The 20,378-nt window shown below is 45.7% G+C and overlaps 1 protein-coding gene across 1 annotated transcript in view; it reads right to left on the reverse strand.

Annotated features, from left to right (window-relative positions):
* Positions 1 to 20,378, reverse strand: part of fat2 (FAT atypical cadherin 2) — a 217,034-nt gene that overhangs the window by 26,217 nt on the left and 170,439 nt on the right. Inside the window, 4 exon segments of the mRNA XM_084332130.1 lie at positions 5,653 to 5,804; positions 10,219 to 10,318; positions 15,483 to 15,636; positions 19,677 to 20,130. Of these exon segments, the coding sequence (XP_084188256.1) occupies positions 5,653 to 5,804; positions 10,219 to 10,318; positions 15,483 to 15,636; positions 19,677 to 20,130 (860 nt within the window).

The raw sequence follows: 20,378 nt of genomic DNA on the forward strand, positions 1-20,378 counted from the left end.
TTCATCCATAAATATAAAGTGTGGGGAGTGGGTGCTACAGTGTGTTTGTTTAAAGTGGGTGTGTGCTATAAGTGTGTGGAGTGGGTGCTACAGTGTGTTTGTTTAAAGTGAGTGTGTGCGTGTGGATGTGTGTGCTATGTGCGTTTGGTGGTTGTTGTTGTGTAGTGTTCATTCATTGTTCGTTTAGCAGCCTGATGGCCTGGGGATAGAAGCTTCTTCTGAGTCTTTCTGTGCTCGCCTTGAGACTCCTGTATCGCTTGCCTGACGGCAGCAGTTCAAAGAGGCAGTTGTTCGGGTGACTGGAGTCTTTAATGATTCTCTTAGCCTTGCCCTTGCAACGCTTGTAGTAAATGTTCTGGAGGGTGGGGAGCCCCCCTCCAATTGTGCGTTCGGCTGAACGTGTCACTCTTTGTAGTCTGCTTTGGTCTTGTGCAGTGCTATTCCCAAACCAGGAGGTGATGTTGCCGGTCAAGATGCTCTCTATTGTACATGAGTAGAAGTTCTTAAGGATCTTCTGGCTGACTTGGAACTTCCTTAGGCGCCTGAGGAAGTAGAGGCGTTGTCGTGCCTTCTTCACAACACTGTTAATGTGTGTGGTCCATGTCAAGTCCTCGGATATGTAGGCTCCGAGGTACTTAAAGCTGTTGACTCTCTCAACCGGTGCCCCGTCGATGCTGAGGGGGCTGTAGTCCTTGACCCCCGACCTCCTGAAGTCCACAATCATCTCCTTTGTTTTGCTGACGTTCAGGGAGAGGCTGTTTTCCTGGCACCATCCCGCCAGGACCTTGACCTCTTCCAGGTAGGCCCTCTCGTCGTTGGCAGAGATCAGGCCCACCACCACTGTGTCGTCAGCAAATTTGACGATTGTATTGCTACTCCGCTGAGCCACACAGTCGTGTGTGTACAGGGAGTAGAGGAGGGGACTCAGAACACAGCCCTGGGGGGCCCCTATGTTGAGGGTGATGGATGAGGAGGTGCAGTTGCCTGCTCTCACCACCTGGGGTCTGCCAGTCAGGAAGTCCAAGACCCACTGGCAGAGGTCATAGCCCAAGCCCAGGTCCCTGAGCTTGGCTATGAGTATGGAGGGGACTATGGTATTGAATGCCGAGCTGTAGTCGATGAATAGCATTCTCACATAGTTCCCCTGCCTCTTGTCCAGGTGTGATGCTGCTGTGTGCAGCACATGGGATATGGCGTCCTCCGTGGACCTGTTGGGGCGGTATGCAAATTGCAGGGGGTCCATGTTGATGGGGAGGGAGGAGCTGATGTAGCCCTTTACTAGCTTCTCGAAGCACTTCATGGCTATGGAGGTGAGAGCTACAGGGCGGTAGGCAGCTTGAAGACAGAGAGAGGCAGCTTGAAGACAGAGAGAGGCAGCTTGAAGACAGAGAGAGGCAGCTTGAAGACAGAGAGAGGCAGCTTGAAGACAGAGAGAGGCAGTTTGAAGACAGAGAGAGGCAGCTTGAAGACAGAGAGAGGCAGCTTGAAGACAGAGAGAGGCAGCTTGAAGACAGAGAGAGGCAGCTTGAAGACAGAGAGAGAGGCAGCTTGAAGACAGAGAGAGGCAGCTTGAAGACAGAGAGAGGCAGCTTGAAGACAGAGAGAGGCAGCTTGAAGACAGAGAGAGGCAGCTTGAAGACAGAGAGAGTGGCAGCTTGAAGACAGAGAGAGAGGCAGCTTGAAGACAGAGAGAGGCAGCTTGAAGACAGAGAGAGGCAGCTTGAAGACAGAGAGAGGCAGCTTGAAGACAGAGAGAGGCAGCTTGAAGACAGAGAGAGGCAGCTTGAAGACAGAGAGAGGCAGCTTGAAGACAGAGAGAGGCAGCTTGAAGACAGAGAGAGGCAGCTTGAAGACAGAGAGAGGCAGCTTGAAGACAGAGAGAGGCAGCTTGAAGACAGAGAGAGGCAGCTTGAAGACAGAGAGAAGCAGCTTGAAGACAGAGAGAGGCAGCTTGAAGACAGAGAGAGGCAGCTTGAAGACAGAGAGAGAGGCAGCTTGAAGACAGAGAGAGGCAGCTTGAAGACAGAGTAGAGAGGCAGCTTGAAGACAGAGAGAGGCAGCTTGAAGACAGAGAGAGGCAGCTTGAAGACAGAGAGAGGCAGCTTGAAGACAGAGAGAGGCAGCTTGAAGACAGAGAGAGGCAGCTTGAAGACAGAGAGAGGCAGCTTGAAGACAGAGAGAGGCAGCTTGAAGACAGAGAGAGGCAGCTTGAAGACAGAGAGAGAGGCAGCTTGAAGACAGAGAGAGGCAGCTTGAAGACAGAGAGAGAGGCAGCTTGAAGACAGAGAGAGGCAGCTTGAAGACAGAGAGAGGCAGCTTGAAGACAGTGTGGAGACGCAGCTTGAAGACAGTGACAGAGGCAGCTTGAAGACAGAGAGAGGCAGCTTGAAGACAGAGAGAGGCAGCTTGAAGACAGAGAGAGAGGCAGCTTGAAGACAGAGAGAGGCAGCTTGAAGACAGAGTAGAGAGGCAGCTTGAAGACAGAGAGAGGCAGCTTGAAGACAGAGAGAGGCAGCTTGAAGACAGAGAGAGGCAGCTTGAAGACAGAGAGAGGCAGCTTGAAGACAGAGAGAGGCAGCTTGAAGACAGAGAGAGGCAGCTTGAAGACAGAGAGAGGCAGCTTGAAGACAGAGAGAGGCAGCTTGAAGACAGAGAGAGGCAGCTTGAAGACACAGAGAGGCAGCTTGAAGACACAGAGAGGCAGCTTGAAGACAGAGAGAGGCAGCTTGAAGACAGAGAGAGGCAGCTTGAAGACAGAGAGAGGCAGCTTGAAGACAGAGAGAGACAGCTTGAAGACAGAGAGAGGCAGCTTGAAGACAGAGAGAGGCAGCTTGAAGACAGTGTGGAGAGGCAGCTTGAAGACAGAGAGAGGCAGCTTGAAGACAGAGAGAGGCAGCTTGAAGACAGAGAGAGGCAGCTTGAAGACAGAGAGAGGCAGCTTGAAGACAGAGAGAGGCAGCTTGAAGACAGAGAGAGGCAGCTTGAAGACAGAGAGAGAGGCAGCTTGAAGACAGAGAGAGGCAGCTTGAAGACAGTGTAGAGAGGCAGCTTGAAGACAGAGAGAGAGGCAGCTTGAAGACAGAGAGAGGCAGCTTGAAGACAGTGTGGAGAGGCAGTTTGAAGACAGAGAGAGGCAGCTTGAAGACAGAGAGAGGCAGCTTGGAGACAGAGAGAGAGGCAGCTTGAAGACAGTGTGGAGAGGCAGTTTGAAGACAGAGAGAGGCAGCTTGAAGACAGAGAGAGGCAGCTTGAAGACAGAGAGAGGCAGCTTGAAGACAGAGAGAGGCAGCTTGAAGACAGTGTGGAGAGGCAGCTTGAAGACAGAGAGGAGAGGCAGCTTGAAGACAGAGAGAGGCAGCTTGAAGACAGAGAGAGGCAGCTTGGAGACAGAGAGAGGCAGCTTGAAGACAGAGAGAGGCAGCTTGAAGACAGAGAGAGGCAGCTTGAAGACAGAGAGAGGCAGCTTGAAGACAGAGAGAGGCAGCTTGAAGACAGAGAGAGGCAGCTTGAAGACAGAGAGAGGCAGCTTGAAGACAGAGAGAGGCAGCTTGAAGACAGAGAGAGGCAGCTTGAAGACAGAGAGAGGCAGTTTGAAGACAGAGAGAGGCAGCTTGAAGACAGAGAGAGGCAGCTTGAAGACAGAGAGAGGCAGCTTGAAGACAGTGACAGAGGCAGCTTGAAGACAGAGAGAGGCAGCTTGAAGACAGAGAGAGGCAGCTTGAAGACAGAGAGAGGCAGCTTGAAGACAGAGAGAGAGGCAGCTTGAAGACAGAGAGAGGCAGCTTGAAGACAGAGAGAGGCAGCTTGAAGACAGAGAGAGGCAGCTTGAAGACAGAGAGAGGCAGCTTGAAGACAGAGAGAGGCAGCTTGAAGACAGTGTGGAGAGGCAGCTTGAAGACAGTGTGGAGAGGCAGCTTGAAGACAGTGTGGAGAGGCAGCTTGAAGACAGAGAGAGGCAGCTTGAAGACAGAGAGAGGCAGCTTGAAGACAGAGAGAGGCAGCTTGAAGACAGTGTGGAGAGGCCGGCCGGGGCCCAGGGCAACTTCTATGAATTGGACCCCTGTGTCACATTAATCTCCCTTTTCAAAAGCACAGCCGTCAACAACCCATAATATTAAACAGACCAGAAGATTAAAAGCAATGCCCACATACCAGAAGCGGGGGAGGGGGGGGGGGGGGTATCTCACAAGCCTGTAATTTACTATTTCAGGGGACGAAGTGAAGGGACATATTTCATCTGCCTGAATACAGTTACTAGAGCACGACGACGTGTCTGTACAGTAATATCATAAACAACAGCGATATCCATCTATGGTAGAGAGAAGAGCATTTGTTGAAAACCTTCAATAACTTAATGCTTCCAGGCTTAACCCTAGAAGGGCCCATATTAGCCATTTTGCTCTTATGTCATGCTCTGGTTGGGATTCCTTTCCACCCTGTGGGGAACAGGGTGCCCCCCCCCCCCCCCCCCCCCCATTGTGTGTCCAGAACTCATCCTTCAGCCAGGCTCGGATCATAAACACGGAAAGTTTAAGGGTAACTCTTGAAAGTTAAGCCACGGGTGTTACCGTTATCACGAAACAGTTATTATGGCCAGGCCACACTGATCCCCTGTGTCCATGTTTGTTTGTTTTTAATAGTTTCTGGGCCGGGGGGCGCAGTAATACCTCAACATCCGTAACAAAGTTGTTGTTGTCTGCAAACGCATGATTGCATCATCTAAGTTCTGATTAAAAACAAACCAACGGATAGCGATACCTTCCGTATTTTCACTCTGTTTTGTGTGACGGATCAGTGTGGCCGCTCCCTTATTCCCCTAGCGTCCACTTCCTGCTTTCAGATATTAGAAGTATTCATTATGAGAGGGTGTTATTGGAGCATCCATTTGACTGAACCCACATTGTCAGAACTTGTTGTAATGAAAGGCCCCTCCCTACCCGTTAGAGTCCTGGACGCACACAGCACTTGTTGTAATGAAAGGCCCCTCCCTACCCGTTAGAGTCCTGGACGCACACAGAACTTGTTGTAAAGAAAGGCCCCTCCCTACCCGTTAGAGTCCTGGACGCACACAGCACTTGTTGTAATGAAAGGCCCCTCCCTACCCGTTAGAGTCCTGGACGCACACAGAACTTGTTGTAAAGAAAGGCCCCTCCCTACCCGTTAGAGTCCTGGACGCACACAGCACTTTTTGTAATGAAAGGCCCCTCCCTACCCATTAGAGTCCTGGACGCACACAGAACTTGTTGTAATGAAAGGCCCCTCCCTACCCGTTAGAGTCCTGGACGCACACAGAACTTGTTGTAATGAAAGGCCCCTCCCTACCCGTTAGAGTCCTGGACGCACACAGCACTTGTTGTAATGAAAGGCCCCTCCCTACCCGTTAGAGTCCTGGACGCACACAGAACTTGTTGTAATGAAAGGCCCCTCCCTACCCGTTAGAGTCCTGGACGCACACAGAACTTGTTGTAATGAAAGGCCCCTCCCTACCCGTTAGAGTCCTGGACGCACACAGAACTTGTTGTAATGAAAGGCCCCTCCCTGCCCGTTAGAGTCCTGGACGCACACAGAACTTGTTGTAATGAAAGGCCCCTCCCTGCCCGTTAGAGTCCTGGACGCACACAGAACTTGTTGTAATGAAAGGCCCCTCCCTACCCGTTAGAGTCCTGGACGCACACAGGCTGCTTCTTCTTCCTGCGTTGGACGTAGCGCTTCCTGATGCAGACGAACGCCCCGACCAGGAAGAGCAGGCCAAGGAGGCTGGCAGCGATCTCCATGATCTCCACATAGCCGATGACAGGAGAGACCTGGTAGGTAGGTAGGTAGGTAGGTAGGTAGGTAGGTAGGTAGATAGGTAGGTAGGTAGGTAGGTAGGTAGGTAGGTAGGTAGGTAGGTAGGTAGGTAGGTAGGTAGGTAGGTAGGTAGGTAGGTAGGTAGGTAGGTAGGTAGGTAGGTAGGTAGGTAGGTAGGTAGGTAGGTAGGTAGGTAGGTAGGTAGGTAGGTAGGTAGGTAGGTAGGTAGGTAGATAGAGAGAGAATAACAGACATTAATTTAGTACCTCATACTAAGAACCATATAAGTCAGTTTAAAATGTTCAGAGGAACAATTCAAACTTTAGTATCTAAAGATAATAGTAATAGTAAGTAATATAGAGTGTTGTGTTCATTCATAGTTATAAAGACAGTAGAGGTTGAGTACTTTATTATCTAAAGATGGTAAGTTGGAGTGTTGTGTTCACTCGTAATTAGAGTTCACTCGTGAATTTGTTTCTTGTGATATATCACATTCACATTCTGAGTGATTTAAAATGCAAATACATGGGCTGGTCAAAGATTTTTCAAAACAGACTTATATTGTTCTTCAAAGCAATGGTTTGATTGCTGAGTTTTTAGGCGAGCCTGTTGAGTTTTTAGGCGATCTCGCTGAGTTTTTAGGCGAGCCTGTTGAGTTTTTAGGCGAGCCTGCTGAGTTTTTAGGCGAGCCTGTTGAGTTTTTAGGCGAGCCTGTTGAGTTTTTAGGCGAGCCTGCTGAGTTTTTAGGCGAGCCTGCTGAGTTTTTAGGTGAGCCTGCTGAGTTTTTAGGCGAGCCTGCTGAGTTTTTAGGTGAGCCTGCTGAGTTTTTAGGCGAGCCTGCTGAGTTTTTAGGCGAGCCTGCTGAGTTTTTAGGAGAGCCTGCTGAGTTTTTAGGCGAGCCTGCTGAGTTTTTAGGCGAGCCTGTTGAGTTTTTAGGCGAGCCTGCTGAGTTTTTAGGCGAGCCTGCTGAGTTTTTAGGCGAGCCTGCTGAGTTTTTAGGCGATCTCGCTGAGTTTTTAGGCGAGTCTGTTGAGTTTTTAGGCGAGCCTGCTGAGTTTTTAGGCGAGCCTGTTGAGTTTTTAGGCGAGCCTGCTGAGTTTTTAGGCGAGCCTGCTGAGCTTTAGGCGAGCCTGCTGAGTTTTTCGGCGAGTCTGGTGAGTTTTTAGGCGAGCCTGATGAGCTTTAGGCGAGCCTGCTGAGTTTTTCGGCGAGCCTGCTGAGTTTTTAGGCGATCTCGCTGAGTTTTTAGGCGAGTCTGTTGAGTTTTTAGGCGAGCCTGTTGAGTTTTTAGGCGAGCCTGCTGAGTTTTTAGGCGAGCCTGCTGAGTTTTTAGGCGAGCCTGCTGAGTTTTTAGGCGAGCCTGCTGAATTTTTAGGCGATCTCGCTGAGTTTTTAGGCGAGCCTGCTGAGTTTTTAGGTGAGCCTGCTGAGTTTTTAGGCGAGCCTGCTGAGTTTTTAGGCGAGCCTGCTGAGTTTTTAGGTGAGCCTGCTGAGTTTTTAGGCGAGCCTGCTGAGTTTTTAGGCGAGCCTGCTGAGTTTTTAGGTGAGCCTGCTGAGTTTTTAGGCGAGCCTGCTGAGTTTTTAGGTGAGCCTGCTGAGTTTTTAGGCGAGCCTGTTGAGTTTTTAGGCGAGCCTGCTGAGTTTTTAGGTGAGCCTGTTGAGTTTTTAGGTGAGCCTGCTGAGTTTTTAGGTGAGCCTGCTGAGTTTTTAGGCGATCTCGCTGAGTTTTTAGGCGAGCCTGCTGAGTTTTTAGACGAGCCTGCTGAGTTTTTAGGCGAGCCTGCTGAGTTTTTAGGCGAGCCTGCTGAGTTTTTAGGCGAGCCTGCTGAGTTTTTAGGCGATCTCGCTGAGTTTTTAGGCGAGTCTGGTGAGTTTTTAGGCGATCTCGCTGAGTTTTTAGGCGAGTCTGTTGAGTTTTTAGGCGAGCCTGCTGAGTTTTTAGGCGAGCCTGCTGAGTTTTAGGTGAGCCTGCTGAGTTTTTAGACGAGCCTGTTGAGTTTTTAGGTGAGCCTGTTGAGTTTTAGGTGAGCCTGCTGAGTTTTTAGGTGAGCCTGCTGAGTTTTAGGTGAGCCTGCTGAGTTTTTAGGCGAGCCTGCTGAGTTTTTAGGCGAGCCTGCTGAGTTTTAGGTGAGCCTGCTGAGTTTTTAGACGAGCCTGTTGAGTTTTTAGGTGAGCCTGCTGAGTTTTTAGGCGAGCCTGCTGAGTTTTTAGGCCAGCCTGCTGAGTTTTTAGGCGAGTCTGCTGAGTTTTTAGGCGAGCCTGCTGAGTTTTTAGGCGAGCCTGCTGAGTTTTTAGGCGAGCCTGCTGAGTTTTTAGGAGAGCCTGCTGAGTTTTTAGGCGAGCCTGCTGAGTTTTTAGGTGAGCCTGCTGAGTTTTAGGTGAGCCTGCTGAGTTTTTAGGAGAGCCTGCTGAGTTTTTAGGCGAGCCTGCTGAGTTTTTAGGCGAGTCTGCTGAGTTTTTAGGCGAGCCTGCTGAGTTTTTAGGCGAGCCTGCTGAGTTTTTAGGCGAGCCTGCTGAGTTTTAGGCGAGTCTGGTGAGTTTTTAGGCGAGCCTGTTGAGTTTTAGGCGAGCCTGCTGAGTTTTTAGACGAGCCTGCTGAGTTTTTAGGCGAGCCTGCTGAGTTTTTAGACGAGCCTGCTGAGTTTTTAGACGAGCCTGCTGAGTTTTTAGACGAGCCTGCTGAGCTCCCGCAAGCCTACCGGTGACGCCAACGTGCAGCTGGCCAAACATTTGACTGCATGTCAAATCAGTGCAAGCTGACGTGGAAACAGCGCAGAGCTGTGATTGGCTTCTGCCCTGGCCGGGGCTGGGCCATGGGACGTACTTCCGTATTCACCATTTATCATCTCGGGGCCCTCGGTCGGAGCATTCCATTATCGATCGTGATTAACTACATTACAAACATGGACCAAATGAAGAAAGACTGGCCGAGGAAGTCCGAAAATATAGCCATTTGTACACAAACACAAACGCAGCACAGCCACCTAGTGGTTGGGCGGTGTACTGCAACCCACGTGTTGAACTGACAAGGAAGTATGTCGGTCGGCCAGGAACCTTCTGATTACCAGACGACTGCTCTACCTCCTGAGCCACTGTCGCCATAGATATATATATATATATCTATGACTGTCGCGCCCCCTGTCATAATCACAAGAATATGTGAGATGTGTGGATTTGAGCAGCAGTCATCAAAATAAATGGAAAGAGAGAGAGAGAGAGAGAGAGAGAGAGAGAGAGAGAGAGAGAGAGAGAGAGAGAGAGAGAGAGAGAGAGAGAGAGAGAGAGAGAGAGAGAGAGAGAGAGAGAGAGAGAGAGTGCTAAGTGAGTAATCCCTGGGACGGTCTGTCATAAATCATTGAGCAGCACTCACAACCTCAGTTTGCTCCACCGACAGAGCTCTCTTGTTACAAAACCAGACTGGGCAATGACACAGCCCTATTCGTTCATGGCTTTAAATAGAATTGAACTTTCAGTTTCCAAAAATACTAGCCGATGCATTATCTGGCTATATCAGAATTTGTGTAGTCTGTTGAAGCTGGAAGGGATACTTCGTTTTTCAAGGGCGTGAATTTGGACTCCTCATAGTTAACGTTACCTAATAATCTAGTAATCTTTCACGTTGACATTAATACTAGGAGCAATCTTAACTGGTGGTTCAGGGTGTGGCTCTGCCGTGCGTTCTCTTGATGTAAGGTTAACAAGTGCAGTATCCCACCACGGGATGCCATTGCCATTATGTCTCAATCTGACGGTCAATATGGTGACAGGTTTATGTGACAGGATATCACGGGTCTAGCTAACGTGTTGTATGTTGTCAAGGTGTTTTAAGAACTGTGTGTGATACACAAAACATGCAGTCAGTTTCATGTTCATCGCCATTCATTGTAACGTTAGCATTTATTTCTTTTCAACTCTCGCGCCAAATTCATCTCAACATCCTCTCTGATCCTATTTTGACCAGGAAGGTGGGAGGTGCTTAAAGGAACACGCCAACATTTAGGGAAATTAGCTTACCGTCTTCTCCAGAGAGAGAGACAAGAAGATAGATACCAGTTTCCTCTCTGTGCGTTCAGTAGAAAGCTATCTGGCTACACGTTAGCCTAGCTTAGCACAATGCATGGAAGCAGACATGGCCGGTTAGCCTAGGCATTGTCCAACTAACGCCTCTCCCGAAGGCTAACCGGCCATGTCTGCTTCCATTCATTGTGCTAAGCTAGGCTAACATGCAGCCAGATAGCTTTCTGCTGAATGCACAGAGAGGAAACTGGTATCTATCTTCTTGTCTCTCTCTCTGGAGAAGATGGTAAGCTACTTTCCCAAAATGTTGGTGTGTTCATTTAAGCTCGAGCCCTCCATGGCCACGGTTAGGCTAGATTCAACATTCCATATCCCCCTTGATATTCTCATAATTTCTTTTCTTGAACTCACCTGAGGCAGTGGGTCACAATGGATGGAACCGTCAGAGAACTTACAGTCGTACCCTCCGGGACACGGATTGGACGAACAGCCGTCAATCAGGTTCTGGCACCTATGGGGAGATGAAGGGGGAGTCAGTTATTTAAATTACACTGTTGAGTTACAGGTAACAGAGGTAATAATAATACTAATAATAATAATAATAATAATAATAATAATAATAATAATAATAATAATAATAATAATAATAATAATAATAATAATAATAATAATAATAATAATAATAATAATAATAATAATAATAATAATAATAATAATAATAATAATAATAATAATAATAATAATAATAATAATAATAATAATAATAATAATAATAATTGCTGTTTATTATTATTATTATTATTATTATTATTATTATTATTATTATTATTATTATTATTATTATTATTATTATTATTATTATTATTATTATTATTATTATTATTATTATTATTATTATTATTATTATTATTATTATTATTATTATTATTATTATTATTATTATTATTATTATTATTATTATTATTATTATTATTATTATTATTATTATTATTATTATTATTATTATTATTATTAATAATAATAATACCTTTATTAAATTCAATACACTACAATAAAAATCGAATGCAAATCCACCCAGTTCACTGTTACACAATGGTACTGTAGATTTCCAAAGGAGACCCGCGCACGCAACATTACTTCTCTCCATCTCTCTATGCAGGAGTGATTCTGTGCATGCGGGCCTAGTTTGAATGCTGCACAGGGCCCACTTTGAAATGTACAATCCGCTCCGCTGCAGTGCCTCGCTCTGCCATCATAGTTCAAACTTGGCTGCTGAAGCCAGCCCGGTATGTAAAGCAGGGGGCGAGTTCAGTGCACTCCGCTGATTGGTCCTGCCCGGCCGGGGCGGCGTATACGGCGTGGCGGTGCCGCTGTGATGGTTAGTGATCACTCACGGCACCCTCCCGTTAGATTTGCATGTAGTTGCTGGGTCTTACGTAACTCTCAGGTGTACGTTGTTATGGAACGTTTTCTCAGACTTCTATCTTGGAATTTTTTACCACTCTGTGGACGTTCGTGCTCGCTCCCTCGCAGAGAGTCAAACCTCTGTTCCGAGAGCAAGTAAAATAACTAAGATGATGTACTCTAATGCCTCTAATGTATACCGTGTGGACCCGTCCTACTAAAGAGCTGTCTGTAATGTATAACATGTGGACCCGTCCTACTAAAGAGCTGTCTGTAATGTATAACATGTGGACCTGTCCGTACTAAAGAACTGTCTGTAATGTATACAGTGTGGACCTGTCCGTACTAAAGAACTGTCTGTAATGTATACAGTGTGGACCTGTCCTACTAAAGAACTGTCTGTACTGTATACAGTGTGGACCTGTCCTACTAAAGAACTGTCTGTAATGTATAACATGTGGACCCGTCCTACTAAAGAACTGTCTGTAATGTATACAGTGTGGACCTGTCCTACTAAAGAACTGTCTGTAATGTATACAGTGTGGACCTGTCCTACTAAAGAACTGTCTGTAATGTATACAGTGTGGACCCGTCCTACTAAAGAACTGTCTGTAATGTATACAGTGTGGACCTGTCCTACTAAAGAACTGTCTGTACTGTATACAGTGTGGACCCGTCCTACTAAAGAACTGTCTGTAATGTATACAGTGTGGACCTGTCCTACTAAAGAACTGTCTATAATGTATACAGTGTGGACCCGTCCGTACTAAAGAACTGTCTGTAATGTATAACATGTGGACCTGTCCATACTAAAGAACTGTCTGTAATGTATAACATGTGGACCTGTCCTACTAAAGAACTGTCTGTAATGTATACAGTGTGGACCCGTCCTACTAAAGAACTGTATGTAAGGCAGGAAGAATAGAGACAGATGGTGGATGATCCTCGGCGATGTTTGATGGATTACATTTAATGATAGAAACACACCGAGATGCACGTGCACACATGAGCATGCATGCACGCACATACATACACACGAGCACACTCACACATTCATCTACACACAGACTCACAGAAGCTGTATGTAGCCTATGTAGCCTACACATGCACGTACACACACGTGCATGTAGACATACATACAGTACACCCATGCAGATATGCACACAAACACACACATGTGTACATGAGCGTGCACACATACACACATACAGACCGACACACACATACACATATACACATATACACACATACACACAAACACACACATACATAATTACATAGACACATACATACAAACACACATATACACACACACACACATACAGACGACACACACATACATACATAATGACATACACACATACATACAGACACACAACACACATACAGACCGACACACACATACATACATAATTACATACACACACACACACACACACACAGACATACATATTATGCAGACACACACACACGCACACACACACACACATGCACGCACACACACACACATATGCACACACACATGCAGACACACACACATGCAGACACACACACACACACACACATACAGACCGTGTACACATACACAGAAACTTATTTTTCGATATAGGCTCCGTGCAGCAGAACCGAGGTTAACCCTTTGTCGTGTGGTAGTGAAAGGGTTAACCATTTGTCATGTGAAAGGGTTAAGGGGCTCATATCAGCAAGGAGCAGAGCGGATGCACAGGGCCGTCACGGTGTGACACCACATAAATTATAAAAACATACGACTGCGTGGCCCATGGTATAATTGCACACTACGATAATACATCTGTTGCTTTCCAAATCACATACCCAACGTTCACTTCCTCCTGTACGGAGCGGGGAGGCAGATATCTTTATGCAGGCGAGTTAATAAAAACGCCGGCGAGCATATAGAACACCGCTAATACCCGCGAGGAACAATACAATTATGCAGGAAGTCTTAATGTACTGGGGAAACATGCAAATGCTGCAATAATTCTACTCTAAATTGGAGTCTGCTTCAAGCACTTGAGCTGGCGCTCTGATGAGAATACCAACAGGACATTACCCAAAGGGTGGGGTTATGAAGGATTATACACGAGAGGGGTGTGTGCATGTGCGTGTGTGTTTGTGTGTGCATGTGTGTGCGTGTGTGTGTGTGTGTTTGTGTGTGTGTGTGTGTGTGTGTGTGTGTGTGTGTGTGTGTGTGTGTGTGTGTGTGTGTGTGTGTGTGTGTGTGTGTGCGTGCGTGTTTGTGTGTGTGTGCGTGTGTGTGTATGCAAATGCAAATGCGAGCATATGCATTTTGTTTTGAGTGTACATATATGTTGAGTGTACATGTATGGGTAATCAAGTGATGGTGCCTATTTAGTATTCTTGTACATGCCCTCATGTGTGTGTCTCTGTGTGTGTGTGTGTGTGTGTGTGTGTGTGTGTGTGTGTGTGTGTGTGTGTGTGTGTGTGTGTGTGTGTGTGTGTGTGTGTGTGTGTGTGTGTGTGTGTGTGTGTGTGTGTGTGTGTGTGTGTGTGTGTGTGTGTGTGTGTGTGTGTGTGTGTGTGTGTGTGTGCAGGGACGTGCACAGGACTTTAGAGGGGCAGGTGCTCAAAGGCTGAAAAGGGCACTATACCTGTGTGTATTTAAACCGAGCGGTTTAAAAGCCCCCTTTTTATGCTTTTTGGGGGGTTTTGGTGATCAAATATTGAATATTGAACTATAATAATCAGTGCAGGACCTCACTTATCCTTGAAAGACACTTTTATCACTGACTTAAAAGGCCCATACATCTCCATAAATGTTCAGGGGGGAGGGAATAAGTGCTTACCCTACAGACCCCAAGAAGTGCTGTATTGTTTAATATAAATGCATTTTTTATTCCAATCCCGATTTGTATTTGAGATTCCCAAATCCCATCAGACTTGACTTCTTCGTGTCCCTCAATGAGTGTAATACCAGCATTCAACTGTATGCACAGCGGTTTCTATCATCATCATCATCACCACCCACGCTATGCATAAAATATATAGGTCCGCGGAGAGGCACGCTGAGGAGGCCGTGCAAACTGCAATGGAATATGGGGCATCTCTCTCTCTATACCTAATATTTTTATTCTATCCTGACATTTTTCAGTTGGAAGGGCAGTCTATATGCGCTAACGGTAAAAAAAAAAAAAAAAAAAAAAACATTTTTATGATTTTTTTTTTCAAAAGGGGCACTTTTTTATGAGGCTCAAAAAGGCAGGTGCTCAAGCACCCCTTGGCCTCTATGTGTGCACGTGCCTGTGTGTGTGTGTGTGTGTGTGTGTGCGCTCATGTGAGTGATGTGTGACGGTGTGAATGTTCTCAATCGTGCAATTGTGATGATGATTGTGTGAGTGTGTGTGTTCTAAGGCGTGAGTGTGCGTGCACGTGTACTAAGGCGCGACCGCAACTGTGTATATTCAAATACTTGAACGCCGTAAATGTGATTTCGACAAAGAATGTGCGTAAAGTGTAAAGAGTAAAGTGTAAAGCATAAAGTGTAAAGAGTAAAGTGTAAAGTATAGAGTGTAAAGTGTAAAGAGTAAAGTGTAAAATATAGAGTGTAAAGCGTAAAGTATAGAGTGTAAAGTATAAAGTATAAAGCATAAAGCATAAAGCATAAAGTGTAAAGTATAGAGTGTAAAGCGTAAAGTATAGAGTGTAAAGTATAAAGTATAAAGCATAAAGCATAAAGCATAAAGTGTAAAGTGTAAAGTATAGAGTGTAAAGTATAAAGTATAAAGCATAAAGTATAAAGTATAAAGTGTAAAGTGTAAAGTGTAAAGTGTAAAGTGTAAAGCGTAAAGAGTAAAAAGTAAATAGTAAAGTATAGAAAGTAAGTTTAGTAGGAGGAAATTAAATTTTAAACATCAGATGTGTCCTTCAGTTATTGGTGTAAAGCTGTGGAATTCTCTACATAGCGAGCTTAAGGGATGTAATAGTGTTTGTCAATTCAAAAATAATCATAAAAAAATTATATTTAGTCAGTATGAAAGTCAAATGTGATCTGAATAGTGAGACCTTTTCTTTTTTTTTCTTTTCTTCTTCATTATTATTATTATAAAATGTAGTTTAATCTGTGGATTGTTTGTTTCTTTGTATATGGTATACATTTTTATTTTGTGTAAATTAGGTTGTACACCGACCATCAAGTAATACTTGTTTGTTCAAATAAAACTCTGAATCGAATCTAAGTGTGAAGTTTAAAGTATAAAGCGTAAAGCGCGTAAAGCGTGTAAGAAAAGCCTCACCGCACTCCGTCGATGTCCTGCGGACAGTTGCAGACGTAACCTTGGGCCTTCGGCACGCACTGCCCTCCGTGTGCGCAGGGCTGAGAGGCACACGGGCTGTCGGCCAGCTCACACCGGAGTCCGTGGTGGTGGCCCACGCATCTGCAGCGCAGGTCTGAAGGGTAAGAGAGAAGAACGCACACACACACCCCAAAGTCTGAGATCAGAGGGCACGATCAAAGAGCCGCAAAGAGTTCCCCACGGGGGCTGGAGAACGAGAGCAGGAGGTCAGCTAATCCACCCAAGGACGTGGACGCGTTTCCAAAGTCTGCAGGCAGTTCCGGAGGTGAAGGTTGGAGGAGGAGGGTGGAAAGTTTCACGCAACCAACAAAAAAAGTTGGACCGATGTCCTTCTCGTTCTTTAGAAAGTGCTGATAGGTTTTCACTCTGCGGGGGTGTTCTCACACCTATGGTTCGGTAGACACCCATTTCATTCTCTGTGGGGTGTTTGGGGGACTGGCTGTTCCGGACGGGGTTCACATGCCTTCGAGCGACATTGTAATTATTTTATGCCTATTCTTAAGTCTGCACTTTTACATTGCACTACTTTTATTGTCTTTCATACCTATTCTTATGTCTGCAATTTATGCATTGTTTTTATTCTGTCAATTGTGAGCTGATTTTGTGCTTATGTTCATTTTGTGCTAATTGCTGTGGGGCACTCTGGACTGCGGTCCATGTGTGGGAAAAAAAGTACTATATAGATAGTTATTCATATTTATTATTGTTACATTGTAGAAATGTGTGCATTGAAATGTCTGTAAAGTCTCGACGATGTTGAAAATGAGGGTGACCTCAATTGTCTTTTCGAGAATAAATAAAGGTTTGAATGAATCCATGTCACTATACAACTTACTTCAAAAAGATTTGGGTAAATGGGAGATTATAATTATGTGGACACCAGTGGCAGGCTGTTTTTGTTTTACACCTAGGCTTTCAGTGCTATCAACTAAGCAATTGAACCCACTTCGAACAACCTAACCATGACAGTAGGGGTATTAGGCTATTGCCGTTCGACAGAACCACCCCATATGACTTGCCATATGAAAACTGTAAACACATCCGGTGTCAGATAAAAACACATGATTCAGTGACAGAGGCACACTTATAGAAATCAAAGAATTTATTTACCAAACCCAATTATATCATAAAAAGTGCTCAAATAGTGGTCGCAAGACTATATTGAAGTGACTGCGGAGACAGCACAGGTGGATAAAAGCTCGAATGAATAATGAATCAAACCGCACATTACTGAATTTACTTTTAAACTGAATGAAACCGTAAACAGAGAGGCCTATTGTTGGGATGTTAGATCCTATGTGAAAAACTGTGCTACCTTTTTTATCTTTTTTATGCTCGCTTATGCCTGTATTTCTTACTGCTGTGAAGCACTTTGAACTGCAATTTCTGTATGAAAAGTGCTATACAAATAAAGTGTATTATTATTATTAAATGTATACGAGCTGCACTGGAAGCAGCGCAACTGAGGGAGAGAGCAATGGAATGATGTTATAGACTGATGTAAACAAACTTTCGTAGCCAGTGTCTAGGCTACTGTCACCTGCATTATGCAGTATTGGTTGAGTTATCATAACATTATGAGGCCAGCTACGAAAAACAGTAACATAATGATGATGAACAATCACACATTAGGTAATATACAGGAAATGTCAACAAAAACTGTCGAATCAGCTTCGTTAAAAGATGTGTCCTGCTTTTGGTGCAGTTGCTTTCACATCTCAAATGAACCGCACCAGAGTTTGTAACCAGACCACCTCCTCAACAAGGCCTCGGCCCGGTTGTTTCTGTGCTGCGCCCGAGTGCGATTGCTGTGTTCACACTTTGCCTAAACAAACGCACCTAGAGGGTAATAGAACCAGGGTTCCATTCACCCAAACTAAACAAGGCCGGAGTGAAAGCGGGGCTCAGATTACGTCGTTAACCGAGACACTGACCCCTTCTCGCTAAAAACCCTCTCGATACTTTCCAAGAAATAAAATCCTACCGCAAATGTCTCTTGTTTGTCCTCTATGCTCTGTACTCTATACTATACTATTCTACCATCCAAAAATAAACAAATAAATAAATAATAAGGTCCGCATCACCAGGGGCGGACCTAGCCCATTTGGCGCCCTAGGCGAGATTCACCACATTTATGGCTTTTTTCTTCATAGTTCTCTAACGTTAGTCTTTCTTTCCTCAACGTTCAATTCTATAAACACTTGACCGATACCCATCAATGCACAGCGCTCTAGCATGTTCTGACTGTGAACACTAAAGCTGAGGCTCAGACCGACCGACCGCTTTAGATTTTTGGCTCATTTTCCCTTATGTTAGAATTTTTTTAATGTAAAAATAATGGTTGCAGATATAGAGGGGGGCGCCAAAACTGCACAGAACATTTTGAATTTTTTTTTGGCGCCCCCTCTGGGTGGCGCTCTAGGCGACCGCCTATATCGCCTGTAGGAAGGTCCGCCCCTGCGCATCACTAAGGGCTCAGTGGAGGAGAAATACTTCAGAACGGTTGACTTCCTATTTTAAAAAAGAAAGAGAAATCCACGGATGTATGTTATTCGCTTCGCGGCAAACCTGATTACAGTACAGTACATTCCCCTGGATTCAGGAAATCATTTGGGAAATAATATGTATTTGTTCTTAAAACACTTGATTCTCACCAACGCAGCCTGAGAGTGTAAAGTAATCTGAGGTGGTGGATGATCGGTCGACCGGCAAATCCCCACATCTGCATTCAACGCCGTTGTCCGCACTGTAATTGTCCATATAGACTCGAGTGAGGCCTTTGTTATTGCAATGGAAGAGGGAGAACAGAGAGATGATGCACTCCGGGGGAGGGGAGGGGAGGGGAGGGAGGGGAGGGGAGGGGAGGGGAGGGGAGGGGAGGGGAGGGGAGGGGAGGGGAGGGGAGGGGGGGGTCGACTTCACCGTCTCGAGGTAACGTACGGGGGCCACCGCCCGGTAGCTTTTATCAGCGGCCCCGGGGCTCGTGTTTGGTTTATGTTTCCTGCGAAACAGATCTGTATCATAACGCGCTTCTCTCTCGCTGCCTTGTCTCAGATGCATTTTCCCAGAAATAAGACGACATATTACACTCGGCGGAGGCCGGGAAATCTCACGAAAGACAAATATAAGAGCAAATTTACAGAAAGAGCCGCCGTGTTTTCTCCTCGTTATCTCGTACCGGCACCACGCCGCCTTATCAGGAGCCCCCGGTTAGGGTGATGGAAGGAGGCGCGTGTACCGGGAAGCTTCCTCGTGTCTTTACGGAATGCATGATTCACGCTCACACACAGACACACACATCCACACACACACATACAGTACACACACGCGCATACACACGTACACAAACATAAACACACACACACATGTGCGCATGCAGAAGATAAATGAGCAATTCAGACACAAAACTTCCTATAGGAAAAAAGTCCTTGAACTTTTGTGCATGCGCCACTACAGATGCATCATCACACAGGATAACACAGACATTATTATGTATGCCGTAATCTTGAATACAAACGACGTATACAAATGTATATACTGTACAACTCTCTAAAGTGTATTAGTTGGGAGATTGAAACGCTTGAAGCTCCCATCCATCGAGGGTTCACGTCGCCTCTCTGGTTTAGAAAGAGATCTATATGCACTCTAACAATGAAAGCAAGGGTGGAAACATGAAATATTCAGAAATCTGAAGTGGACGGGCTGCACTCTCACTCTGTGGTTTTCTCGAGTATATATGTTTCTAATGGGGAGGGTGTGGCTCCTATGTGCTTTGGATTCCATCTATTTCAGGGTAGATAACATGCTTGAAAAACCCATCTCACTTAAAGGCGCACTATGTCGTTTTCGTAAGTAGGATATAGGATATATTTTCATCGCCGCAAACAAACTGTCTCGAGTGGAAAATTGAGGTCCCTGGAACGCTTTCTGAATATAGAAAGCTGTTGTTTTTGGTTTGTGCAGAATGCCGTTGCCAACGGAAGCACTGGTGTCATGACCCCTCGCATTCCTTCCCCTCATCTACTCCACCAGAGGGCACTGTTTTGAATTATGATCACATAACATTGACGTAATATTCTAACAATGTATGGTAAAAAATTCTCGGCTCTGACAAATTTCACTTCCTACACTTACCTCCGATTTGGTCTTCCTCGCAGGCCCCTCCATTCTGGCAGGGGTTAATTGTGCACCCCTCTGCTTTACCACAGCATTGGTACACTCCAAACACCCTCCTGCGTCCGGACCCCATCCACTCCTCTGCGTCACCCGTTCTGATTGGCTCCCCGTTGAACTCCAAGCCCTCCAGGCAGCCAATGAAATTGCGCGGATGACCGCTGGCCTCTTGGGTGGAGTCCTGAGTCCGGGAAGCGAAGAGCAAGGCGCCGTGAGGTCTCATCATACGGCAGGGGTCGGTTAGCGCCATGGACACCTTGTGTTGCTGGTCTAGGGTCAGTCTTAGGATGGTTGAGTTGACCTCCAGGAGCACGTGGTGCCAGCGACCGTCTGACACAGGATCAGCCCTCACGAGAAGGGAGCCAGGGAGTGTGTTGCCACAGCTGTATTTGAACCGCAGCTCCCCGTTGGTCAGCTGTGAAAACACATCAGGGAAAATTATAAAAAAATATATATTGATATAAAACAGCATATATTATTTTATATCAGTGATAATGCGGCATAAACCCATAAAAATTGCTCAGATTTTTTGGGAAAAGTATTGAATAGCAGTTGGATACAGTGGACACCTCCTACTCGATTTGCTGAAAACCCGATAAACATTTGTATGGCACTCAACGCTATACACAGGTGTGCACAGATGCACAATGGTCCTCATTTTAG

The sequence above is a fragment of the Notolepis coatsorum genome (assembly GCF_963971535.1).
Source record: "Notolepis coatsorum genome assembly, chromosome: 16".
Lineage (NCBI taxonomy): Eukaryota > Metazoa > Chordata > Actinopteri > Aulopiformes > Paralepididae > Notolepis > Notolepis coatsorum.